At 42.0% G+C, this 24,506-nt stretch overlaps 1 protein-coding gene across 3 annotated transcripts in view; it reads right to left on the bottom strand.

Annotated features, from left to right (window-relative positions):
* Window positions 1-1,742: 1,742 nt before the first annotated feature.
* Window positions 1,743-24,506, bottom strand: part of LOC118584733 (carboxylesterase 1E) — a 29,012-nt gene continuing 6,248 nt past the window's right edge. Inside the window, exons 3-14 of one of the 3 annotated variants that reach the window (XM_036188988.1) lie at window positions 24,142-24,286; window positions 22,931-23,064; window positions 21,094-21,247; window positions 17,880-17,984; window positions 17,004-17,108; window positions 14,465-14,503; window positions 11,661-11,801; window positions 10,118-10,198; window positions 9,712-9,859; window positions 3,378-3,509; window positions 2,355-2,427; window positions 1,743-2,103 (exon numbers count right to left, since the gene is read on the bottom strand). In XM_036188988.1, coding sequence (XP_036044881.1) covers window positions 1,932-2,103; window positions 2,355-2,427; window positions 3,378-3,509; window positions 9,712-9,859; window positions 10,118-10,198; window positions 11,661-11,801; window positions 14,465-14,503; window positions 17,004-17,108; window positions 17,880-17,984; window positions 21,094-21,247; window positions 22,931-23,064; window positions 24,142-24,286 — 1,429 coding nt within the window. In that variant the 3' untranslated portion in view covers window positions 1,743-1,931. Of the gene's footprint in view, window positions 2,104-2,354; window positions 2,428-3,377; window positions 3,510-9,711; window positions 9,860-10,117; window positions 10,199-11,660; window positions 11,802-14,464; window positions 14,504-16,997; window positions 17,109-17,879; window positions 17,985-21,093; window positions 21,248-22,930; window positions 23,065-24,141; window positions 24,287-24,506 lie in introns of all 3 variants that reach the window. The other 2 variants (XM_036188989.1, XM_036188990.1) reach the window with 2 other exon arrangements.

Here is a 24,506-nt window from a genome sequence, read left to right on the forward strand (position 1 = left end):
ATCTTCATTTGATACTCGAGATTCACACTCTGGAGGGAGAGGACAGACTCCTATAAATTGTATTTGTATTGCTCACCATGGCCAGCAGGACACTTTGTGAGTGGAGCCAGTTTTAACTACTCAGATACTCTGATCACCAGAATGAGCAGGGATGGGCAGTACCAGTGTTATCTGCACAGTGAAGTCTGGGCTGAACTGATGGTGGTATGCGTCTCTGTTGCTAGCAAACATTTGTTTTCCCTGCTGGGATGAGTGGAGTGTGGGTTGTGATATGGTATGGCGTTACAGCATATACACTGAGTGTTGGAGTGGAGTGGTAGATTGGAACTGTCCCCTCCATCCACCACTCAGATGATACTGGAAAGCCTCCCACACTGTCACATGACTACTCAATTTCTCAGAGCAAAACAAGCTCTCAAGGCTGACTTCTTGTCGGTCAGCCAGCAGAAATTTGCTCTTGGTGGAGACACGAAAAGGCTGGAAGTATTTCTTCCAGATTAGCAGTCTCAGACTCCGCGTCTTTCTTCTGGTGTCTGTCTCTGCTGAAAATACCCCCATGAGCATGTGAGGCTCCTGTGTGGTTATTTAAAATCCCCAGTCCACTCAGTTTAACACCTGTGTTATTACTCAGTCTAGATCGGCTGCTCATTTATTTTGTCTCTTGTTAATCAGGTCTTCTTTTCTGTGGCTGTAATTTTTGCATTTAATATTTGATACAAAAAGAAAAGAAACTGAAGTCGATGGTATTTGTAAGTAAACATGAGCATTCTTGTTTTTCTGTTAGTCTGATGAAACCCCCATCTCTTGCTTTTGTGTGTGTGTGTGTGTGTGTGTGTGTGTGTGTGTGTGTGTGTTTTAAAGGCCTTGAATTTTTTTAGTATAGGATATAAAGGAGGCCTTAGTTTTTTTCCCTCTCCTTTGCTACCACAGACCACTGCCTCCTCCAAACTACGCTAATGTTAGCCAGTGCTTTGTTAACCCTTACGCCCAGGCTGATGCTGAAGGGCTTGTTTATGTCTTGCTCGGTGCTCAGCTTTCAGCCTGACCTGTGCAGAAGCCCTTCACAGGATTCTCTCCCACACTTCCATTTTGTTCAGTCAGATTCCTCATACTTGGTACCCAGTTAGCTGTTAACTTGAATGTGGTATCCAACCCAGTTTCCAGAATTCTTAAGAGGACTCCATGTTCTTGGACATTGGAATGCAGATTTCTCTGGGACCTTGTCCTTCCTGAACATCAAAAGACTGTTAGTAACTCTATCCAGGAGAGTTTCCTACTGCTCCCCCCCACGAATGTATATATATTCTTCTTCTTTAGCCTCTGTAAGTCTTTACCATGCCTTCAGAGGAAAGAAAGCCTTATCCTTTCCCTTATGGATTTCATTCATCAGGATAAAGAAGTCTGAGCAGGACTTTCTGTGGAGGCCACTACCTGCACTTTATTGGAGAAGTCAGTTATGTGGTGACTCCTCCCTGACTCAGTGGTCCCAGGAACTTTATATTCTCCTATCCCTCCACTTCCCCTAATACCCTACTAAACCCTTTAAAGTCAACTTCTTCACATGTTGATGATGTCATCACTCAGAAGCAGGTGGTAGGTGAGCAGGAAACCCACCATTCTCCCTTCCCTTTAGATTTCTGGATAATCATTCCCCATAGACATTCTCTGCAGAGACATCTCCTGCGATGTTGCTTCTCCCTCAGGAGCATAGACTCATCTCCAATCCAAGATATCAACCTTGATTTGATTTACAAACCAATATTTATTTCCCAAATTGAGTCCTTGTGTACAAATAGTCTTTCTCCCTGGCCTCTGCCCACTCCCACTACACAATTCCCTAGTCTCCCCAATAACTTGTTAGTCAAAACAGTCTTCTGTGGAGTAGCCTCGTTTGGGCTCCCTGGTCTTCTGAGGCTGGCAGAGCCTTCCATTCACAGCTCAGTGTGTCCTGTCAGTTGTGGCTTCTCAGTCAGGAGCTCAGTCCAAAAAGCCACATCCTTATCTTTTAGTCTCTGGGCTTGTTGGGTGGTGGCTCCAATCTGCAGGTAGCCTTCCTTCTGGTTATACTCTGGCCAATGGGGCAGCCCCTTCCCATTGGGGTTCCTGGGAACAGGATCAAATAGAATTCCTTGAAACTCTTGTGTGTTCCCCACACTCTTATCACATCTGTGGGGATCTCTGGTTTATCCCTTCCAAAGACTGTGCACCTCAGAGATGGGTGCAGCATTGCCTGAGCCCTGGCTCACAGGATTGGAGCCGATCACTTAAACTTTAAAAGCCGCCCCTTCCCGTTGGGTACCCTTATTGTCCCATCTCTCCCACCATCCTGGCTCCATCTGAGTCACCAGCCTCACCCATTCCGAGCAAAGTTGGCCCAGAATTTCATCACCATCTTGCTGAGATTGATCTCCTCCTCCGAGGCGCCACCTGGGAACAATAAGAACAATCTTTTTGACTCAGTTCATGGTTCACAAGCTAACGAGAGCAGTATCACTTAGGAGATTATTAGAGCAGTAGAGTTTGTATTTTCACACAAAGCCTTTGAGTCAAAATCTTCATTGCTGGAAGATGGCACTTCGTTGGTGTGCACTTTCACTTTGAGAATGACTTATCTAGGACACCCCAGGCAGGCAGGCACATAGTGCGTTCTGCTGGCAGTGATCCATATCCAGCTCTAGGCTCCTTGATATGGAAATGCCACAGACAACGAGTCCAGTGGACCACAGGGTTCACAGGATTGCTGGACCTTGCATATTTTCTTAGTATTCCCCATAAACCCACAATTAGATGTACAATGGTCGTAAGATATAATCTTCGGAGCTGCTCAGAGTGTGTCATAAATAGCCAAAAGGTGGCTCACGGCCAGTAATGAATCAGCAACTGCTGGAAGTCACAGTATTGAAAACATTCTGAGAAGTTTTCTCTAGATATTGTATTATTAATTACAATATAGCTAAAGTATCACATGTGGCTAGGTATGCTTATGGGCAGACAGATGCACATGACAATTGACACATGCTCAGGAACAGCTTGACCTCATCCTCACTCACATTCTGATCAGTCATTTTGAGTGGGAAGTGAAGTAGCAATGGCGTTCTTGTCTTCCAATGAGACACTCAAGTGACCCATTTCTCTTGGTGCTATTATTGGTCCAGATCCCGTTACAGAGTATTGCTGGCTTCCCCTGAGTATGTACCTTTCCTCATGTATGCTTGAATGGGAGAAAGGCTTGGCACTTGACAATTTAGCTCAGCCCTGTTACCCTGAGTTGGGAAATGGACATCAAGAAAGGAGGAGAAATGTGCTCGAGGCCATAGGAGCAAAACTGGAACCCAGACCTCCTAACTGCAAGCTCATAGGCAGCAAATCACCATTACCTCTTAAAATTGGGGCGCCGAAGACAGAGTAGACTTCATCTCCATGGTCTCCACTCACTGTCTTGGGTTTCAATTCTGATGAGAAGCTTGGGTGATATTGAAATTCGTACATGTAGGTGGGGGCACCAGCATCTGGGAAAACATGTATTCATATACAGTTCATGTTGCCAGACGCAAGCCTGGATGTTACCAAAGGCTTTGTAATGCAGGAGACCTCTGACTATCAGTGAAACAGAGAAATGGTTTAACAAAAGCTTCTGGATGTGTTTAGCACTATGAGTTTGTGGAAGTAAAAGTGATATTCATGTGACAGAAATGATTTATGAATGCATTGGATTATTCATTGATAACCCACCAGCGTTCATTTATTTTAAGAGCTATGTCTTGCTGAGTGTCCTGCATTCAGCTTCGTTTTCAACTTTGTAAGTGTTTTTCTCATCTATTCAGGAAAATGTAAGGCACTTCACAGATCCTTGTCTGAAAATGAGGGTTTCTAAAGACAAATACAGGCAGACATGGAGCACTGGTCACTTTTGTCCAGGAATACAGCGTTGGAGAAAGCTGTCCTTCAGAAGTAATGGCAGCTTTCTCAGATAAGTCAAACCTTATAAAACTTTTCACTCTCAACATGCCTCACAGGAACCCTTAGACTTTTCCAATTTAAGCATGAAGATAATGATGAATAACATGAGACAAATGAAAGCACAAAAGTCAATGATACAGAACATCAAACAATATTCAGAACATCTATCATGGCCATGACAAATATTATAAAAATGTAACTAAATGAAATAATAGCTATATCCAAAATATTTCTATGACAAAGTGATATACATTCTGACCTCAAAGACACAAAAGTGCATAGTAAAGGTGTGTGAAATGTGGAGTTGTTCTAGTTATCAAAATTGTTCTTGGCATCCTACACCAAAGCATCTAAATATATAAATCAAGTGTTAGAAGGTCTGAAGGGCTAGAAAGGTAGATTGTAACACAATAATAAAGGGGGCTTCAATACAAGAGCACTGCTAATGATGGATCATTCAGACAGAAAATTCCTAAGGAAACAGATCTTGAACAGTATTTTGAAAAATCAATCTAATAGCACTGTGCATGATATTCCACCCAATGCCAGCACAATAGCTATTAGTTTCAAGCACTCACAGAACAGTCTGTAGAACAGATCCCATCTGAGGACACAACACAATCATCAGCTAAAACAAGAAGACTGGAATTAGAGCAAGTATCATGGATTGAAACTAGATATCAGCAACAGGAGGAATTTTAAAATTAAAGCATATTGAAAAAGGACTGGAGAGACATCTCAGCAGGGAAGATTGGCCACACAAGAATAAGGACAAGTGTCTGGATGCCCAGCATGCGTGTAAATACAGCCCACCTGTGGCATTACAGATTGATGTAATCCTAGCGGGCTGGAGACAGAGCCAGAGTATCTCCAGAGCAAGCTGACTAGTTAGACCAGCTGAACTCTCAAGCCCTGAGTTCAAGCCAGAGTCCCTGTCTCAGTATATAAGGTGGAGAGCAACAAAGGTCTGGTCCTTGCATTCATACACATAAGTGTGTGCCCACTTTTAGGCTTTTGAACAACAGTTCAGCTGAGACCCATTTGGATGAGGACTCAGAGGCTTCCAGTCTGAGGAAATAAGCCCAGCTGAGCAACTGGTGAGGTGAGGAAGCTGTGGCTTGTTCTGCTTCTCTGATCTTCCAGCATTCACCCCAATACCTGGCTTCAGGTTTGTTTTTATTAATAAGAACTTTTAAGATTCGGGTAACAACACACTACAAATAGATTGAGTTAGTGATAACATAAGCCTCCTGCCTATGAATAAACCTCCATACATCTGATTACTTCACAGATGAATCACACCAATCACAGAGAAAAACCTGTATCAGCTCAAACATTCTCCCCAAGTTTCTTTAAAATTCAGGAAGGTGGACAGCATTTCCTTCAAACTAAAATAAGACAAAGACATTATTAGAACAATTCAATAGCAAATATACCCTATCTTTTATAAGTATAGATATACAGCACTCAAGAAAATGCTAGTAATGAAATATAACAGCACATTTAAAGGCTAATCCACTTTGATGCATTAAGATTTATCCATGAGCTACAAAAAATGATTCATTTTTGTGATGTGTAGCATTACAGAATGATGGACAAAAACCAGGTGATCATCTCCATTAAGGCCAGCCTGGTCTATATAGTGAGTTTAGACCAGCCTACATAGTGAGACTCTGTCTGAAAAAATAAAAACAAAAGTAGATAAAAAAATGTCCACATTACACAGTGTTCAATTAGTTCTGTGAAATTCCTATCAAAATTCCAATGCCAATATTCACAGATACATAAAAGTAATTCTAACTTCATATGAACTCACACGGATGAGAGTAAAGACACACACACACACACACACACACACACACACACAAATGCACACATGCAGGTGCATACTAAATCAAGGCAATCATGAGTAACATGAACAATGTCTGATCCAGTACTTTCGTGCTGTACTAAAACTCATGTATTTAGAGTAACAAAATACTTGCAACAATAAGAAGAAAAAAGAAAAGGTAGACACACTGACCAATAGAATCCTGTAAGGAACCCCTAATGAAGTCAAGAGCATAAAGTCAATTGTGATTTGAACACGGTAAGACTTTCTATTTTGTGACAAAAATTTGTGTGCTGTATCTTTCACCTAGAATAAACAGAGTCTCTAGTTATTATGTTATCCTTATTGTTGTTGTACATTCCAAGAAAGCAAAATTAGAAAAAGAAAGTCACTTCAGAAATCGCTATTCAGAAAAGTGGATTTCCATATGCAGAAGTGTTGGACACTTATCTCACATGATTTACAAGAGAAAAACTAGAAAATTGGACTATAGTCTAATCCACAATCAGAATCTAACTATAAAAAACCATAGAGGAGGAAAAAAACTATGACATTAGCTGGAACATGACTCTCTGTATTTGACCCCAGAAGTGGAGACAACCCAGGCAAAAGCTGTGAAATGGGATGGATAGCCCCCTGCAAGCAAAGGGAAAATAATGAACAGTCTACACAGACAACCCATTTCTGATTGTGTGTATGAGTGTGTGTGTGTGTGTGTGTGTGTGTGTGTGTGTGTGTGTTTACATGTGTGCAAGGTAGAAAGTGTTTTCAAATGATATGTGGTATAAAGGGTTGCTATACAAATTATCTAAGGAATGTGAATAATTCAACAGCAGGAAAAAAAGCAAACCAACAACCCATTTATTTGGGTAAAGATCCAGACCTGGGGGGCACACAGGGGCAAGGGTGAGGCACACCTGTATTCCTAGCACTTAAGACACAGAGTCAGGAGGATATCAAGTTCACGGCCAGGGTTAACCTTGTCTAAATAGAGAGACTTTGTCTCACAAAGAAAAGAAAATGACAAGGACTTGAGTAGACATTTCTTATAAAGAGGCATAAAAGTAAAAATGGATGACAAATAAATCAAAATTGTTAACATCAATGACCACTGAGATAATGCAAATTGGAATCACAATGAGATAGTCTCTTTCCCAGTCTGAATGTATTTTATAAAAAGTTAATAATAGCTGGGTGGAGGTGGCATTCGCCTTTAATCCCAGCACTCGGGAGAGCCAGGCAGATGTTTGTGAGTTCAAGGCCAGCCTGGTCTACAGAGTGAGATCCAGGACAGGTATCAAAACTACATAGAGAAACCTTGTCTTGAAAAAAAAAAAAAAACCAAAACAACAACAACAAAAGTGATAGCAAGGATGAGGAGAAAAGGAAACTTATCCATACAACTGTGTACTACAAAACACGAGGACAGTGTTTAAAGCAAGTTAAAAATGGAATTAACATGCAACAGGTTGATCCCAGGTTTTTCATTTTACCCCCCGAACTTGAAACCAGTGTGTTGAAAAATGTAATTGCCCCATGATTGCACTACTCATCAAAGTCAAGTTATGGAATTACTATGTGCCTATCAATAGCTAAATCCATAAATAGTGTGGAATACTGTAGATGGAATAATCCATACTCTTAAAAAGGAAGATGTACCGCCATTATGACAACATACATAAAGATGGAAAATATGCTGAATGGACTAGGTCAGATTGAGGTAGACAAATGCATACATTTTGACTCACATGTGATTTATGACAAAAGATCTCAAAATAGCCAAGAGTGAAAGTATCACAGGCTAGAAGTGAGAGGTGGGTGGATTGTCATTACAATGAGAATCATTATATGCATCTTTAATTTTTTTTTATTATAATTATCTATTTGTATTTTGTGTTGGACGGGCAGCCACAGTGCATGTGTGGTCAGAGGACAACCATGTGAGTCTCAGGGATTGAACTCAGGTCATCAGGTTTGGCAGCAAGAATCTTATCTGCTGAACCATCTACTGGTCCCTCTACTTTTCATTTTTTAAAAGATTTATTTAGTTATTATGTATATAGTATGCCTGTGTGCCAGAAGAGGTACCAGAGCTCATTACAGATGGTTGTGAGCCACCATGTGGTTGCTGGGAATTGAACTCAGAACCTCTGGAAGAGCAGCCAGTGCTCTTAACCTCTGAGCCATCTCTCCAGCCCCCACTTTTCATTTTTTACTTACACTGTATAATATGATAAGTACTGTTAATTAAGTGTATTTAAAAATGCTGATAGGAAATGTCAGGTTTTTCACTAAGCAAAATTTTACTGAGGTAGCAAAGTTATAGTAATTGTTTTACATTGAACACACAAACTGCAGTATCAGTTTGTATTTTATTACTTATATATTTATTATTATTGCACTTGCTATATATATGTGTGTATTTATATGTATATAGTTCATCAATACTCTTACATAGCCTCCTTCTTTCTGTCTCTGTCTTCTTGTTATATCACTGTGTTCACCCCATTTCTTCTTACCTGCCCCTGGGGGAACTAATATAGTTAGGCTGCTGTGCAAGTAGACAGAATAGTGTGTAGTAACCAGTGGCTACTGTTTGCATCATGGTTGCAAACATGAATCTTAAAACCCTCTTGGAGGACAGGATAGATGGCTCAGTCTTTAAGAGCACTTGCTTGCCTTCAAGAGGACCCTAGTTTGGTTCCCATGACCTTCTTCTGGCCTCTGCAGGAACCAGCAGAAACATCTCTCTCTCTCTCTCTCTCTCTCTCTCTCTCTCTCTCTCTCTCTCTCTCTCTCTCTCTCACACACACACACACACACACACACACACACACACACACACACACACTTGCACATAAATAAAATATAAAATAAAAATTTTAAAAACCTTCCCAGAAAGTTAGGGAGAGCAATCCAGAACAGAGAAATTATTTGCTGGCTTACAGATGAGTGAAAGCCGGGAGAGAAGAATGACTCCACAAATGTTGAATGTGAAGGTCACCATCCCTATGGTGAGCTCATTCCCCCTTACCTCATAGCCATGCCCAGTTCTGAGTCACATAGGAAGGTTCTGTGACAGACCTCAGCCTTTATATCCTGGCACACTCAGATGGACAGAAGCTAGCCAAGAACACAGAGAGTTCCTATGCTCTTACCCACCACAGGTCTCCTCCCTCACTGGCCTCCTTGGTCACAAGCACCCTTCCTGATTCTTTGCCTCATTTCTACTCTTCCTAGCTTTGCCACTAATACTCTAAAACTAGCTCTGACCTCAAACCCCTTCTAAAACCACATCTAGTAACTGACCTCTAACCCCATGTACTAGTGTAACTTCAGATAAGGGACCCTGTGACAGATGGTGTGTCACTTGGTCCTGATTGCAGCCTGACTTCTGTATGCGTCCACCTGTCACTCTTTACCTGAGGGTTCTTTGTCTGGTTACTACACACTATCCATCTACTTGAACAGCAGCCCAACACCCAACAAAATAGCAGCCATTTACACCAGGCTTAGCCTAATGGTCATTGATGGAGAAATGCACCAATTCCCTACTACTCAGGTGAGATCTTGAGACATGAGTTCTGCTTGTTTCCCGGCCCTCTGTAGCTCCAGCTCCAGTGGATGGATACTTAGCCAGGCATCATTCATTGGCCTGCATTTCCTTTCAGTGTCAACTCGCCATTTCCCAACCCATGTTTTCTGGGAACAACACCCTTTTATTCCCTTGTATTTCAATTTTTCCTCAGTTAATGTCATTGGCACAAATCAAGAGGACAGTGTGAACATGAGGCCAAAAAGTCAGTCTTAGAGGCTTGGTGTCCACAGTTTTCACATTTGCATAAGCCAGGCCATAAGCCAGTGAGAGAGAAAAGTGGTAAAATAAGGAGTCCATCTCCTGTCCAAACTCTGGAACTCACCTCTATGTCCACGAGCCACAATCACAGATGGGACACCAAATACCACATCTCCAATCAGCTCCAGAAGCTGTTCTTTATTTCTGTCTGGGTCAACTGTGTCTCTTAAATACTTCTCAATGACAACCGAAATCTTATCCTCTGGGAGGTTCTAGAATGGAAGAGGAAAATGACCACTAGCATGTGATTTGTGTGCCTTCTCCATTTCATTGACTATTAACCTCTTGAGCCCTGGACAAATTCTTCCTGGGTAGTAATGTGGGAAGGTCCGAAAAAAAATGGGGTCAGAAGGAAGACCCCAGTCATTTCATGACATTTGGTAGGTTTGCAATCTGGGGCAAATTCAAAGCTTTTCTTTGTTTCAAAGAAGTTGACATAATGACAAATTGACATAATTCCGAGTGCTTACAAGAATAGCAGAGGACTTCTGTAAAAGTGATGCAGCCGTCTTCTGGTCCAGGGTCACTTCAGGGGGTGGGTAGTTCATCATCTGTTTAAAAACACAGTAAAGTACCTTTGAATCCTCAGGAGTTAGCAGAATGAACCAAATAGGCCAAGTGTACTGGCTGGTTTTGTGTGTCAACTTGACACAAGCTGGAGTCTTCAGAGAAGAAAGAGCCTCGGTGTAGGAAATGGCTCCATGAGATGCAGCTGTAAGGCATTTTGTGAATTAGTGATCAATGGCAGAGGACCCAGCCCATGGTAGATGGTGCCATCCCTGGGCTGGTGGTCCTGGATTCTATAAGAAAGCAGGCTGAATAAGCCAGGGAAAGCAAGGCAGTAAGCAGCTCTTTTCCACGGCCTCTATCAGTTCCTGCTTCCAGGTTCTTATCCTGACTGTTTTCCATGATGAACAGCAATATAGAAGTGTAAGCTGAATAAACCCTTTCCTACACAATTTGCTTTTTGGTCATGGTGATTTGTTGCAGCAATAGAAACTCTAAGACATCAAGCAATTAAGGCAAAGCAGAATAAAATTATTGCATTGGGTTTGATGGGCATGGTTGTTTATGAGTTTTAAAACAGTCATGGAAACAGATGGACTTGTGCCCATGGAAACCTCACATCCAAGGACCCCAACATGTGAGAATAAATATCATTAATCCTTTTTGTAACCTCTTTGGAATGCAAACACATGGGATGACAATTCTTGTTCTACCTTTAAATCTCCAATGTTCTAACGGCAGTGGTGGCTTTGTTCCATCTTGGACTTCTATCTGCCATGAAGTGTGTCCTCCTCCTACAGATAAGTTTTGAATAGGAATCTAATGTCTAGCTGTACAGACTCTCCCCTCTCTCCACAGTTTCTCTTCAAGCTCCTGGCCCTTGAAACCTCATCAGGGTTAGAGATGTTTCTAGTTGGGTCTTGAGTTCAGGTCATGTTTGAGCTTCTCCCTTTTACAACCTTCTTAGTGAAAGTGACCTGCCTTACTCTTTCACCTAATATCTGGATTTTATTTTATCTTTGAAAAGGAAAAGTCCTTCTTCCCCTTTAAAAGTGTATATTAACTCGTGAAGGAGTGACTTTGAAACTTTTAATGATGTGTAATGAGAGCATATATGAAGATTTATGGGAAGCATGTTCAAATTCATGGTGGAAACTGTGGTTTCCAAGTCTGACTCTCCTGAATTTCCAGCCATTTTCTATTTAGAGACACCCCCTGTTTGTCTGATTGCCTGAATCTTATCTCCATAGGTTCTCTTAGCCTGGACACCTCAAGCACCTAAGTTTAATGGAATGACAAAGTGTTTATTGAGTTAGAATTTCAAGGATTGGACCATCTAGAGTCAAAGTTAGCTTGGGAAGAAAATGTGTCAATGAAAGTATTCATAGACAGCAAGAGACATATGCTCTAGATACAACCAGAGGTTGGGGAAGAAAGAACTCACATTAGAAGAATAATGGACAGGCGATGGGGTTATCTTATATCTAAGGGTCTGTTTGTGCTCACCATTGGCAGAATCCAGCCAAACTCTTGCTTGTTGATGCCCACCATGTAGGGCACAGTGTTGAAGCTCTTCTCAGCCAGGATCTCTTCAGGCGTCTTTGGCAGCACCACTCCATCAAGCACGGTGGGAACGAAGGGATAGCTCTGGGAAGGAAGCACACCATGCCAGGAATAACCCATCTCCCTTGTTGACTTTCTAAGGGAGCATCAGAATATAAACCCTGTGGCTTGGGTAGGGGACATGGGAACTTGGGGTCCTAAGAAGGAAATTAAGGGTCTATGTGCCAATAAGGCCTAATTTGGGGTATCTTTCAGTGGTAAGTTGAGGGTGGCAAGGAAGGAACAGAAGGGCCCTTAGCTGAAATTAAACATATACCATTGTAGAATGTGTATTTCCATCAGAAGTAGATTATACAATCCAGAATGATTCTCTCTATTCCTGATAGTCATCCCATAAAGTCACCACAATGCTGCATTAGTGAAGCCTGAGCTAGGACTGCGAGGGAATTCCAGAACTAGGTTCCTGGGAACCTTTGCTCACAATACTATCATCATCCTTGTATTATATGTGTGTCCCAGTTTTAAAGACATGTTATATAGCCCAAGTTTATTACAAAGAATTAACCTACAATAGAATTTATTATAATAAAACACCAGATCGATAGGGATTAGTATTTCTTCAATCACAGGTCACATATGAATAAATTTCTTTGGCTTCAGAGTCACAGTCATGAAGTCTACTATGATTTTTAAATGCATTGTCTCATAAATCCACTAATTTACCTAATTTTCCATCTTTTCTGGCTTTGTCACATACTGAAGGCTTCACACAGCCACTCTTAAGTGTGTCTTCCCCAAGAGCTAGGCAATTCTCTCCCTTTTTTGTATTTATTGTCATGTTGACTCAACACTGACTTCAAGGTTGAGAAGCACCGTAACTCAAGCCTGGTAGAAGCCCATCTATCAGGAGTGTTTTCTCCATGATGCTCCTCATAGCCTAAAACAGACTTGGGGACACTGGACATATCAGCATCCCTGTGCTCTAAAGCATCTTAATCAGAGAAATCACTTAAAGCAGTAAACACTGAAGAATGGCAGGAAGCACCCCACAAAGTGGACATATGCAATTATGAGTGGTGAGACAAGAAGATAAAGCATGATTGCAAATGGGATGCCAGGACAGGACCACATGACTCACATTTGGCTCACACCTCCCATGCTCTGTGCAGGTGTTGCAGATGACCACAGTAATGTCACACTTGTGGACCTAGGGCTTATATGTTCACTTTAGCAAGTAACTAAATTCATAATTTATAAGTTCTATAATTGATGGTGAGCTACATGTCTGTATTATTATTCTAAATTAGCTGTTTTTTTTTTTTAAAAAAAACACTTAGATTTTAGCTGGTTGAGATACCACTAAACCATGTTGCAGTTAATAATTAAATGTAGAAAACAAAGAAAATACTGCTGAAAGAAAGAAGTACAAGCTCCATATTTGGCCCACTGTCAAGATGTGCCAAATACCCCTTCAAAATGTCCAGATCTGAAGTACTGTCCCACCCCTCTAAGCTGGTGTAACCCACCAGACCCTCTGCCTTTGTAACTGCTATGTATAGACCTCCCAGGTGGCTCAGCACCTGCCCTGGCTCTTTCCTACACCTCACACTATTTCCACACTGATGTAGAGGGGACTTTTGTGAGGCCACAAGGTTGTTGTTCTGCCAGAATCCTCTGGACATGCACTGCTTCATGTGGGGTCACAAGCTAAGTCCTGTCTGCGGTGTCTCCCTTCTCACGTTCATGACCAACTCAGCTTCAGATCTCTTTCTTCCTCCTTGCCTCCACTTCAAACATGCCAGCTCCTCCCTCAGGGCTTGGCACCTGCTCTTCCCTCTCCCTGTAGTAGTCTTCCTCCAGGTTTCCTGACAGCTGGCTTCCTGACCCCATCCAGAGCTTCACTCATGAACATCAGCCACAAGCACATACAAGACATCTCCTCTGACCCAGCCATTTACAGAAAACTACTGGCCAACTCTCACCACCCCTCCTAATTTTTAATTTAATTCCAATTGACAGAAAACATGCATATTAAGTGTTTTTACATTCATTAGTCTTCTGCTACATACCTCACTAGGACATAAGTCTCCAAGAAAGAAGGAGATTGTACATACCTCACTGTCACATCCCAACTGTTAAATCAACCCCCGACACAAAGGGAGTCCTTAGTAAATCATCTCTGGATGATTTAAATAATCCCATTTCCTTCTAGAAGACCCTTTAGGGGAGTTCTAGGATGCCCCAGGGTTTAAACAGAAAGGACAGCCGGCAACAGCTGGCATTGGGAAGGCAGGAGGGAGGAGATGAAGGGTAAGGTTGCACTTTCCCAGATCATAGGAGACTAGAAGTCTAGGCTCCTCCTCGTACAGCCTCTGCTCTGTTCCTCCCATGACACCCTTAGCTAGGTATCTCTGCCTCCAAGAGTGGAGAGTTCTAGTGTTGCCTCCCCCTGCAGGCTCATTTTAGGAGTGAGGAATATGAATGAGAAGAAGCAGCAGCCCAGAGCATGGAGTTGCTGACCAGGAGCCCTCTATAGAGAGTTGTGGGTAAATTCAACCCCTGCTGCCTCCAATCCCTCTGTCTGTGCTAACTGACCAGCGAATGACTGATTCCCATCTCTGGGTCTCAGCAATGCACACAAGGGAATGACCAGAATTCCACAAACAGAAGGATTATGCATAGTTACTTGGGGTCAAAGCACTGTTAAGACTCAAGGGAAGTCTATCCCAGAATGCAATGGTTCTTACCTCTCTGGAGTCTCCATGCAAATCCAGCTTAAAAAGATTCTGTGAAGAGAAGACAGATCATGTGTTAAGAAGCCTTCCCTATACAAAGTCAAGCCTCTGAGCTGTGTTTGGAGAGTATTCAGTCCTTCCTTTCTGGTTCCTACAGTGTCCTCTGTGGGTAGGTACTGTGGGAGTGTGTGTGTGTGTGTGTGTGTGTGTGTGTGTGTGTGTATGTGTGGTGGGGCAGCAGAGTCATGGTCACTGGTGCTCTGGAAAGGTAGCTTTTGTGGGCACCTGACCTTCTCTTCATCTTTCCCCCTACTTGTTCTCTCTCACAACAACACCTCAAGTTCCTCTGCAGGAATGGTGGGAACAAAATGATTGCATGTGGAGCTTGTGGTAACTTGAAGGGAGATAGGGCTAAGATGAGCTGGAGGAGAAAACACGTCCCTTTCTTTTCTTATCCTGATATTTTGAGTTTAGGCAACCACATGTGACATGGGGTTACCATGCCCCTGAATATAAATAACAGTTCAAAGATACCTGCAAAACAGCATAGAACTTACACCAAATATATTGATAAAATTTGGAGAAAGTTGGCTTCCTAACAGATGTCATATTGATCTTGAGTGCTACTATCTTCAACCTCCCAGGGAACAAACTTCCTGCACAGAGAAGTCAGCCGGAAATGATGGCAAATAGAGGGATAGAGATTGGAAGATTTCCAATACATTCTCCAATACCTGAATTCAGGAGCATTCTGAGACCCCTGCTCCTGACTGCCTCAGGTCTTAGTTACCTGAAGATTCTGTCACAGCATGTTCCTGAAGTGAATGCTCTAGTCTTGTGTTGGGAAATTCTAATGTCTATGCTCACTGTAATTCATTCTACTCCATGCTTTCCTGTGTTGTACATTCACTGTGTTCACAGTGATTACAATGTGGTACTTAGGTGATGGATCTGACCCACATATGGAAAGCAACTCTATATGAGCTACCATAATATTTGGCTCTACCAACCAAGGGACTTAAGTTCTTAGGTCCTTTCTCAGGCTCTCTCTCTCTCTCTCTCTCTCTCTCTCTCTCTCTCTCTCTCTCTCCCTCTCTCCTCATAGAAACTCTTAGAAATATGTCATGTGATCATAGGTTCTCAGGAGCTTCCTAAAGACAGAAAATAATCCTGTATGTTATGGGCATGCCTATGCATGGAAGAAATTTTTTCCCACTCTGAATATATAGACACATCTTTGAAACAGACATCAAGGAGAAAATCTGTAATCCCACCACTGAAGATGGTAAAAGAGGAGAATTGAGAGGCCGGCTAGGCACATAGTGAGGCCATCTCATAAATCTAAAGAGAAAAAGAAAGCAGCTGTTCTTAACTATGAAAGGCTTGAACTTCATTGTATTTTGAGCCTGATGAACCAGAATACAAGACCCAAGATCATATTGGACTCAACCCATGGAATACTAGAAGAACAGAATGCTAGAGATGGTCTATGGGCACCCGGGAGTGTCCTCTAGTGTGCAAAGTCTGTATGAAGAGACCAGGCTCTCAGCTGAATCCTAAGACATCATCTGTACTTGTCCTTACAAAGTGAATATTTATTACATCCCTCTATCTTCTATTTTTCAAATATTTGTCCTGTGAGGTTCCCTGTGATAAACTATCAAAAGCTCAATCAGTCATCAAATGACACCTTCTCTGAGTAGGCTGACTCTAAGGAATGCATCTCCTTTCTGCAGTCCCAACACATGTAATCCATTTGATATATGATTTTTTTGGATTGTTCTGGTAAGCAGAGAGAATGTTTAGCTTATTCTTGCATCTCCTACCCTGACACCATGCTTCCAAAATTATCATGGATGGATGGATGGAGTTGGCCAATATATGAATTATTGGTGAATTGGAAAGATACACCAATAACTGCTTTAAAGGATTGGGTGAAAAGTTACAGATGCTGACTGAATGGTTCAGATTATGGACAAATTGAAAATAAGTTATTGACAAGTCATGATGGCTCTATACTAGAACAAGATAATGGTTTCAATGAATTGGATGGAGGGATGGATAGATGGAAGATAATAAATGAATAGGCAGCTAATTATCCTTGACTCTTCACAGAAGTAGTCTCTGAAAACAGAAAAGTATTTAGAAACTTTTATAATTTAGATACCTTGTAAATCAGCCAAGGTAAGTTATGATACCTTTCATAAAATATTTGTATTTAATGTCCCCATCCTCAATGTTCAGAATGATAATGTGGGAATATAGAATTTTAAGTTCTTCAAATACATTTGAGAACAAGACTACCACAATATTAAATTTTGAAAGAACTAGGGTACTGTTACACAATTTTAACATACTTTCATTGAATGTTTTGTGACATTTGATGATTTTTTTCCTTATAAAAGGGAGAGATAAAAACAATCTCAATGATGTCAGAAGGCCAAGAGGCAAGAATGTCACAGATATCTTCTCCAAAGCTACAGAAGAGATGAAATGATGAAGCCTGTGGTAGAGTACAAAGGTTGAGGACCACCAAGACAGGCACACCTACCAGTTTCAGTGTGGTCTCCAAGAGCTCCTCTTCTGTCTTCTGGCGAAGGCAATGAACCATGGCAGCCGAGGTGGTGGTTTTACAACCAGCCGTAACAGCAATTTTCTTCAATAGATAACAGGCCACAGCAAAGGTCATGAGCTGAGCAGTAATTATACCTCTGTCAATAGCAAAGTTCTACTATCCAATACTCACTTTCTAATGATGGTATATGGTTGCCTCAAACATGTAATACCAACATATGTGGGTCAGAGTGTTGCCTCTGTTGCTAATTGGAATTTGGTACAGACTATTTAAATATCGGTGGCTGTGTTAACTTTATAATTTGTTAAGTGGAGCCTGGCATGTTGACATATGCCCTTCGTCCCAGAAATGTGAGTTTTATGCCAGTCTGATCTATAGAGTGAGTTCCAGGACAGCCAGGATTACATAGTGAGACCCTCTGTTAAAAAACAGAAATAATTTATTAAATGGGCACAGTATTGTAAATGTGGGTGAGTTAAAAGTAGCCATGTGCTCTGTGGTGAAGAAAAAGAACCCAGAATTCTACTGTCTACTGTAGAGACATTTCCTCCATGCTCTGGCCAGGTGGCTTGTACCACCCACAAATAGATTGTGTCTATCCTGTGAGGAGAAGTGATACATGTGATGTGCTCAGGAGGGTAACCCTTGATGTCACCACAAAACTTGTACTGGATTGTAGTGTTTCTAAGGAACATGATTCACACAAAATCACTCCAGAACTTGCAGAGCTTGGTTTAGATGTGAGGCTGAACAAATTCTATCCAGTGACCATGTCAACTCCTTCCCCAGAATAAGAAAGATCCATGAGGAAAGGAGGCAAAGGAACAGAGGAACTGCCCAGCAGGAATTTACCTCAGCCAAGGGCCTGGTGTTCTTCTTGACCAGGCCTGCAGTGAGGGCTACTCCACTTTCAGAAATAGCCCTGTGGAAGAGATTCTTGGCCAAGGGAGACAACACCTGGCAGAGGAAAGTAGAAAAGGAGACTTTATACTCATAGTGACTCATAAACTTCTGTGGGACCAGGGTTTGGAATCCATTTGATCACCTTGATGACCAGCATGAAGCCTCAACCTTGGTTCTGCTGGATCCTAACCAAGGTGGGATGACCTCAGTGGCCCCACATGGCAGTCAGCACCAAATTTTACCTGTACCCATAGCTGAACTTCATTTGGACATCCCTCTGGAAAGATTCACAGAAAACATTCAAATAGTCAGAAGTAGGCAAAACAGAAAGACAAGTCCATTCCAACAGACAGGTGTTCACACACTGAGTATCAAGGAAAGAAAGCTGACTACCAAGCTAATGGAACTGTAATCAAGCAGGCATAGCTATGCTCACAGCTGATAAAGTATATATCAACTAAAACTAATTAGAATAGTTAGAGAACACTACATATTGATAAAGTGAATAATTTATCTAGAAGATGCAGCAATTATGAAGCAAATATTTGGAGCCTCATAATTCTATAAAACAATCACTAAAAGGCATAAAAGAACATCTAAGACATGACACAATAATATTGGAGGACTTCAATACCCAACTCTCATATTTAGCAATGTCTTCCAAACTAAAAATAAGCAAAGAAATTCCAGAACAAAATACAGCATGGATCAACTGGACTTAACAGATTTACACAAAATATACCACCCCAAAGATAGGGAATACAAAGGCTTCTCAGCTACAATTGGAACCTTCTCCAAAACCAATCACACCACAGCCTACAAATCAAACTTTAAAAAGTACAAAGAAATTGAAATTATCCCTATTATTTAATGAGATCTCAATGAAATGAAAGTAGAAATTAATGATAAGTATTTAAAGTTGTCATATCTTAAGGCACACAGAAATATTACAAAATCAATATACAAGCAAATATAATAAAATAATTAACTTTGTCCATAAACCCATTCAATTCATTATCAGAGTGTAAATGATGCATTGAAGTTGTTTGATTGTAAGGATGAAATAAATATGTCATGTGAAAAGCAATGGAACCAAGGAACTGGTGGAAGAAAATGAATTGCAGTGACTTTTTTGTATAAATTAGGAGATTATTTGTAATACTTAGTTATCTCATCAAAGAGCTAGCATGAAACTTGGGCTCTTTTCCTAGAAGCAAATCATTTCAGTTCATGGACAAAAATCCTATGTGCTAAAGTATCCAAATAACCCTATGTGCAGAAGCATCCAACTAGAGAATGCAAAAACTCAAGTTAATTTTTAGGTTTGCTGTGGGGTTACATTAGAAGAAACAAGCTATTACTCTTTATTATTGTATATAGAAAGAAAAAGCATAGCAGAATTAAACTAAAATTGGAAAGTTGAAAGAAGCTAAATGACATGAATAAGTGAAAGAGGAACAGGAACACACACACACACACACAAACACACACAGGCTGAAAGGAGAGATAATGGATAGCAGGTAGACAGAAGACAGATGATAGATATGTACAGCGACTGATAAAAATTGTGGGAATACTACAAAAATACATGTCATAATATTCTCCTTGGATTTATCTGCACTTTTCTTTATCTCTAAGGAAAATAAAAACATTTCCCTTGAAGTATTCAACTAGTAAACCAACACATGTTTGAAAATATGGTGATGGGGTGACACTGATCAATTCTCAGGGAGCTGGAGGGCCACTCATGACTCCCACAAGTTTCCATGGATTCCCTCTATTTCTCCTGCTCCTCATCTCCACACCAAGATGACTCCCCATACCATTGGAATGCGTCCGTGACGTACGTTCTTTGTCCTGCCTCTCCCTGTTGAAGTATCTGTCCATCTTTCCTTACAAGCATCTCTTTTCCCAACTCGACCCTCAGTCCCAGATATTGCTGCCCTTCTTATGGGGTTTTCAAAGCCATGAGATCATCTCAGATGACCCCTCTGTCAGCTCCCAGTGCTCCAGTTCCTGTAATGTGTATGTCTAGCCTGGAGTCAAACAGTGATGCCTGCTCTACCTCACATCTTTCCCTTTTACTATCTACAGTTTGCTCCCAACACTCCTTCCCAAGAATGAATTCTTTGCTAACATGATCAGAAAAGAGAAAGAGAATTCAATTAAGTGAGAAGAGAAATAATATGCAGCAGGTATTTTCAAATTTTTTTTTAATGGTGGAGCATAGAAGCAACTCTAAGAGCCAAGGAGGATTTGGTTCTTAGTCATCCACTGTCTAATGCTGTGCTATAAAAGAATCAACTTGAAGCTGGGCGGTGGTGGCGCACGTGTTTAATCCCAGCACTCGGGAGGCAGAGGCAGGCGGATCTCTGTTGTAGGCCAGCCTGGGCTACCAAGTGAGTTCCAGGAAAGGCGCAAAGCTACACAGAAAAACCCTGTCTCAAAAAACAAAAACAAACAAACAAAAGAATCAACTTGAATCTGACAGTACCAGGCAAATATCATTGAGAGCCTGTTCTAATAACTCAGTTTAAAAACTAGGCCTTTATTTCTGCCTCTTGAAACTGAACAGTTTCTGAGGAAGCCATGAACAAAGGGCAATCAATCTTCAATGCCCCTGACAGCAGGGAAGAGGGAGTTAGCATGTATCAAGCCTGGGCCACTGAGCCAGCCCCCACAGTGTGTACTAGCCTAGCCATCCTCCACAGCAGTTCAAGATGATAACCAAACAAGGACAGAGCCTGGGACTCATCCAGACTTGCTTCAAAATGGAAAAGCTATAGCCTTAACCAACCCCTGACTACCCCTAGCCAGTTAGAATGTATTAATATGATTGCCACTCAAGTAAGGCAATCATGTCTGAAATGATCTAACTGTCCTTGAGACTCCCCTTAGCTGTGCTTCAAAGCAGCTTACATGTCCCTCTCAGGGGTGTTGCCATTTTGCCTTTGTGTAGGATGGACTGGATGGCCCTAGCATGCTGATATAATAAAAGCTCTTGTTGATTGCATGCATGGATGGTGGTCTTTTTGTGGACTTCTCCAGGACCCTAACAAATCCAGATATTGAAATTAAAGTTCACACTGCTGGACTGGCTGGTCTCCAAGGGATCTTATCAGCAGTTATCATGACTGGATAAGGCCTGGTTGAGGACACTTACAAGAACAGAGACACTTTCACCTCCTGCTGACTCTCCAAAGATGGTCACAGAGCCTGGATCACCTCCAAAGTTGGCAATGTTGTCTTGGATCCAGCGCAGTGCAGCCACCTGGTCCAAGTGACCCCAGTTCCCCCGGCCATGTTCATCCCCTGTGCTGCAAGAAAACAGGGCAAAGGTAGATATGCTGTGACTGAGTTCTCAGAGCTGGAGAGAGGCTGAGGCTCTTAGTGAAATAAGTTGAGCCCTGAATTCCCAACACATGCCTTTGCTGCCTCTCTTGTCTCTAGAAATGTTCTATCTGGGATTCTACATGCATCTTCCAGAAACTATGAAGTCTAAGAGCTAGTGAGGACAAAAGATAGACAAAAGCTCCAACTTCTGAGTATATTTATTCAATTCACACTGTGGAGCACAGTAAATGGGAGTGAAGAAATTTTAGTATCAAGTAATGAAAGTGCTTTGAAGAGAAATAAAACCAGCTTACAAAAATGCAGGGATGGGGACTATGCGTGGTATTTTCTGGTTGCAGGACCAAGAGAGGGCTCTTGGGAGCAGTGGTCATTAATAGGGACTTGAATAAAATGAGCATGCAAGCTTATGGATATCATAAAATATTATTCCTGTTAAAAGCAGCAGCAGGTGTACAGACACCTAGGATCAGAAGTGTGAGTGTAGCTAGCAGCAAGCAGAGCAGGTGCTGCGAGCCTTGGAAAGGAGTTCTTTGTTATTACAAGTGGGTGGGAATTATTTGCAGAAACATGATGTGATTCAACCCGTGTCTCTCACAGCACTCTGGCCACTCTATAGAAAACACATGCCTTAAAAGTAACAGATTTATTAAAAAACAAAACAAAAAACAGTGGGTATAACAATAATTCAGTCCAAACTGTAAGACTTTGATTAGAGTGGAAGCGGGGAGTAGATGAGAAGTCCATGGAATCAATTTGTTTGGAAGGTGAAGCCAAAAGGACTGGTTGGTTAGTTAGACACTAAGTGTAAGAAAAGGAGGAGTCCCAAATGTTCCCCCTAGGCTTTCATGTTGGACAGACAGGAGGTGGGATGGACAGCACCTCTTCAGCAGTATACAGGAAAAGGAGGGAGGTTTTGTTCTGTTCTCCTTGCCTGGAATAGCAGAGGCTTGGCATGACTCAATCCACCTCCTAGATCACTGTGACCACTCTGCAAAACGTGCTTTGAAACTAGCTATTGTCTATGTCTGGGAAAGCATAGAGAACAACACACAGATCTGCACAGAAGCAAGTGTAGTGAGTGGAGAATTAATGGACAGGCGAGGTCCCTTACTGAAGGAATGACATGCATTGTGAAGAAGCTTAGCAGAGGTCTCTAAAATGCATGGAATTACTGGATCTGGGTCCTGGCATTTTTGACCTGGCAGATGTTACATTTGATGTGCTCATGTGAAGGGATTATGCAGTAACAGAGCCTGTAAAATGTGAGGCGCAGTGGAATGTCATTAAGCCACTGGGTGCATTGCCCTCGGAGGTGTTGAGCTCACTGGGCCAAGGTTAGTTCCCCAGGGAGCTAGTTATAAAAAAGAACAAGACTTCCAAACTCCTCCCTCCAGCTTTTTGCCTCGTCACACCATCTCTTCCACTTGCTGCAGATTCCATTTCTGTCCCTCTACCATGTTGATCTCAATAAGGCCCTCACTAGACCTCAAACAGAAGAAAGAACCATATCCTGGATGTTAGCCTCTTAAATCTTAAACTCAATAAGTATTTTCCTTATAAGTATTATAAGATCTGGTGTTGTGATATATAATAAGAAAACAGACCAATATGGGGGCTTGTGTGTAGATAAGAGTTCAAACCTCTACCTGAAGAATCCCCAGATGCCCAGACGGTATTGAATGGCCACCACTACCACATTTTCATGGGTAGACAGGGCTAATCCATCATAGGTGGATGCCCCACCCAACACCAGTCCACCTCCATGGATCCACACCATCACCTGGAAAAGGACACAACAACACGATTGTCAGAAGCCTCCGCTGCAGGGCCATAGTAGTTGTCTAGTTTGGTTGCCTATATGTAGGCTAAGTAGGGCATCACCCAAGCCACAGTAGTACCTAGCAAGGCTGCAGCAGGCAGCCTTTGCCCCTCAGTTCCCTCAGCTAGGGTGAGTCATCCCACTCATCATTTCTCACCTGTCTTCCAAGACTCATGGGCCCTGTCTTTACAGGTCTCCTTAAACTGAAGCATCTAAGGCCTCACCCCAACACTGCATCTCCTCCTGGCAGGGCTTTGTGTGAATGGCTCATGTTTGGCTTTCCCAGACTCTATGTCTGACTGTGTACATAGTGACATCGTGCGCAATAATAGGATGAATGAATGACAGTCCACCCTGTACCTCTACATTAGATCTAATAAAAGGTCTTTTCTTTCTCCTCTTCCCCCTCCTCCTCACTTCCTCCCATTCCCCATCCTCTTCTTCCTTTCCTCCTACTCCTTTGCCTCTTCCTCTTCCACCCTCTTTCTGAGAAAAGGGTTTGATCTTTTTAAAAGACAATGTAGCTATGGCTGGCCTGGTACTTGCTGTGTTGACCAGACTGACATCAAACTTGCCCAAATCCTTTTGTCTCAGCTTCTCTAACCCATGATTCCTAGGATAAAGGCTGATGACCAGCAATACTATAGGTGATCAATTTCCCCCTCTATTTGTGCAAGAAAACCAGGGAAGATTAAATTCTAATTCAAGGCCATCTTCCTTAAGCACCAGTTTCATACATGAGCAAATAAAGGCACAGAGGGTTAGAGAAGCTCCTCAATGTTTCACTACTTTGGAGACTCATGCAATGAAGAGTATATCACCAGCAACATTCCCAGATCTCAGTGGACCCAGAAGGGAAGCACCACTGCCTGATATGCGTGGGGGGAAAAAAGGAAAGTTTCCACCAGGGCAGAAGCTCTAGGCCTATGAATCAGTTCATGCCTGTGGTGCCCCTGCCCTAGCTGTCCTCAAGCCTTCTGTTTGCACAGAGGAGCCAGATGCTGAAACTCAGAAGGCTGGAGAAGTCCCACCACTTACCGGCAGCCTGCTGCTCTTCGCTAAATCAGCAGGAGTGTAAATGTTTAGGTAGAGACAGTCTTCAGAAAACTGGAGAGGAATGCTCTCTTTTCTGTTGGTTAGGAGGTCATTGACTATCTGCCCTGCCACTGGGTCTTGAGAGCACCTAGGAGGGGAGAGAGAACATCTGAGGTTCCACCAGGATGCAACCTGGAAACATTACCTGACATTGACTTTGCACAGGGAGATATAACTCAGTGGACCCAGGAGCCAAGCACTGTTGCCACCAGCTTTTACAAGCAGTAGCCGAGGCCCTCAGATGTCAGGATGACACAGAAATCAGGGGACAGAAGTGGATCAACAAATATAAATGGTTCTACATTTCA

This window comes from Onychomys torridus, chromosome 5, assembly GCF_903995425.1.
Source record: "Onychomys torridus chromosome 5, mOncTor1.1, whole genome shotgun sequence".
NCBI lineage: Eukaryota > Metazoa > Chordata > Mammalia > Rodentia > Cricetidae > Onychomys > Onychomys torridus.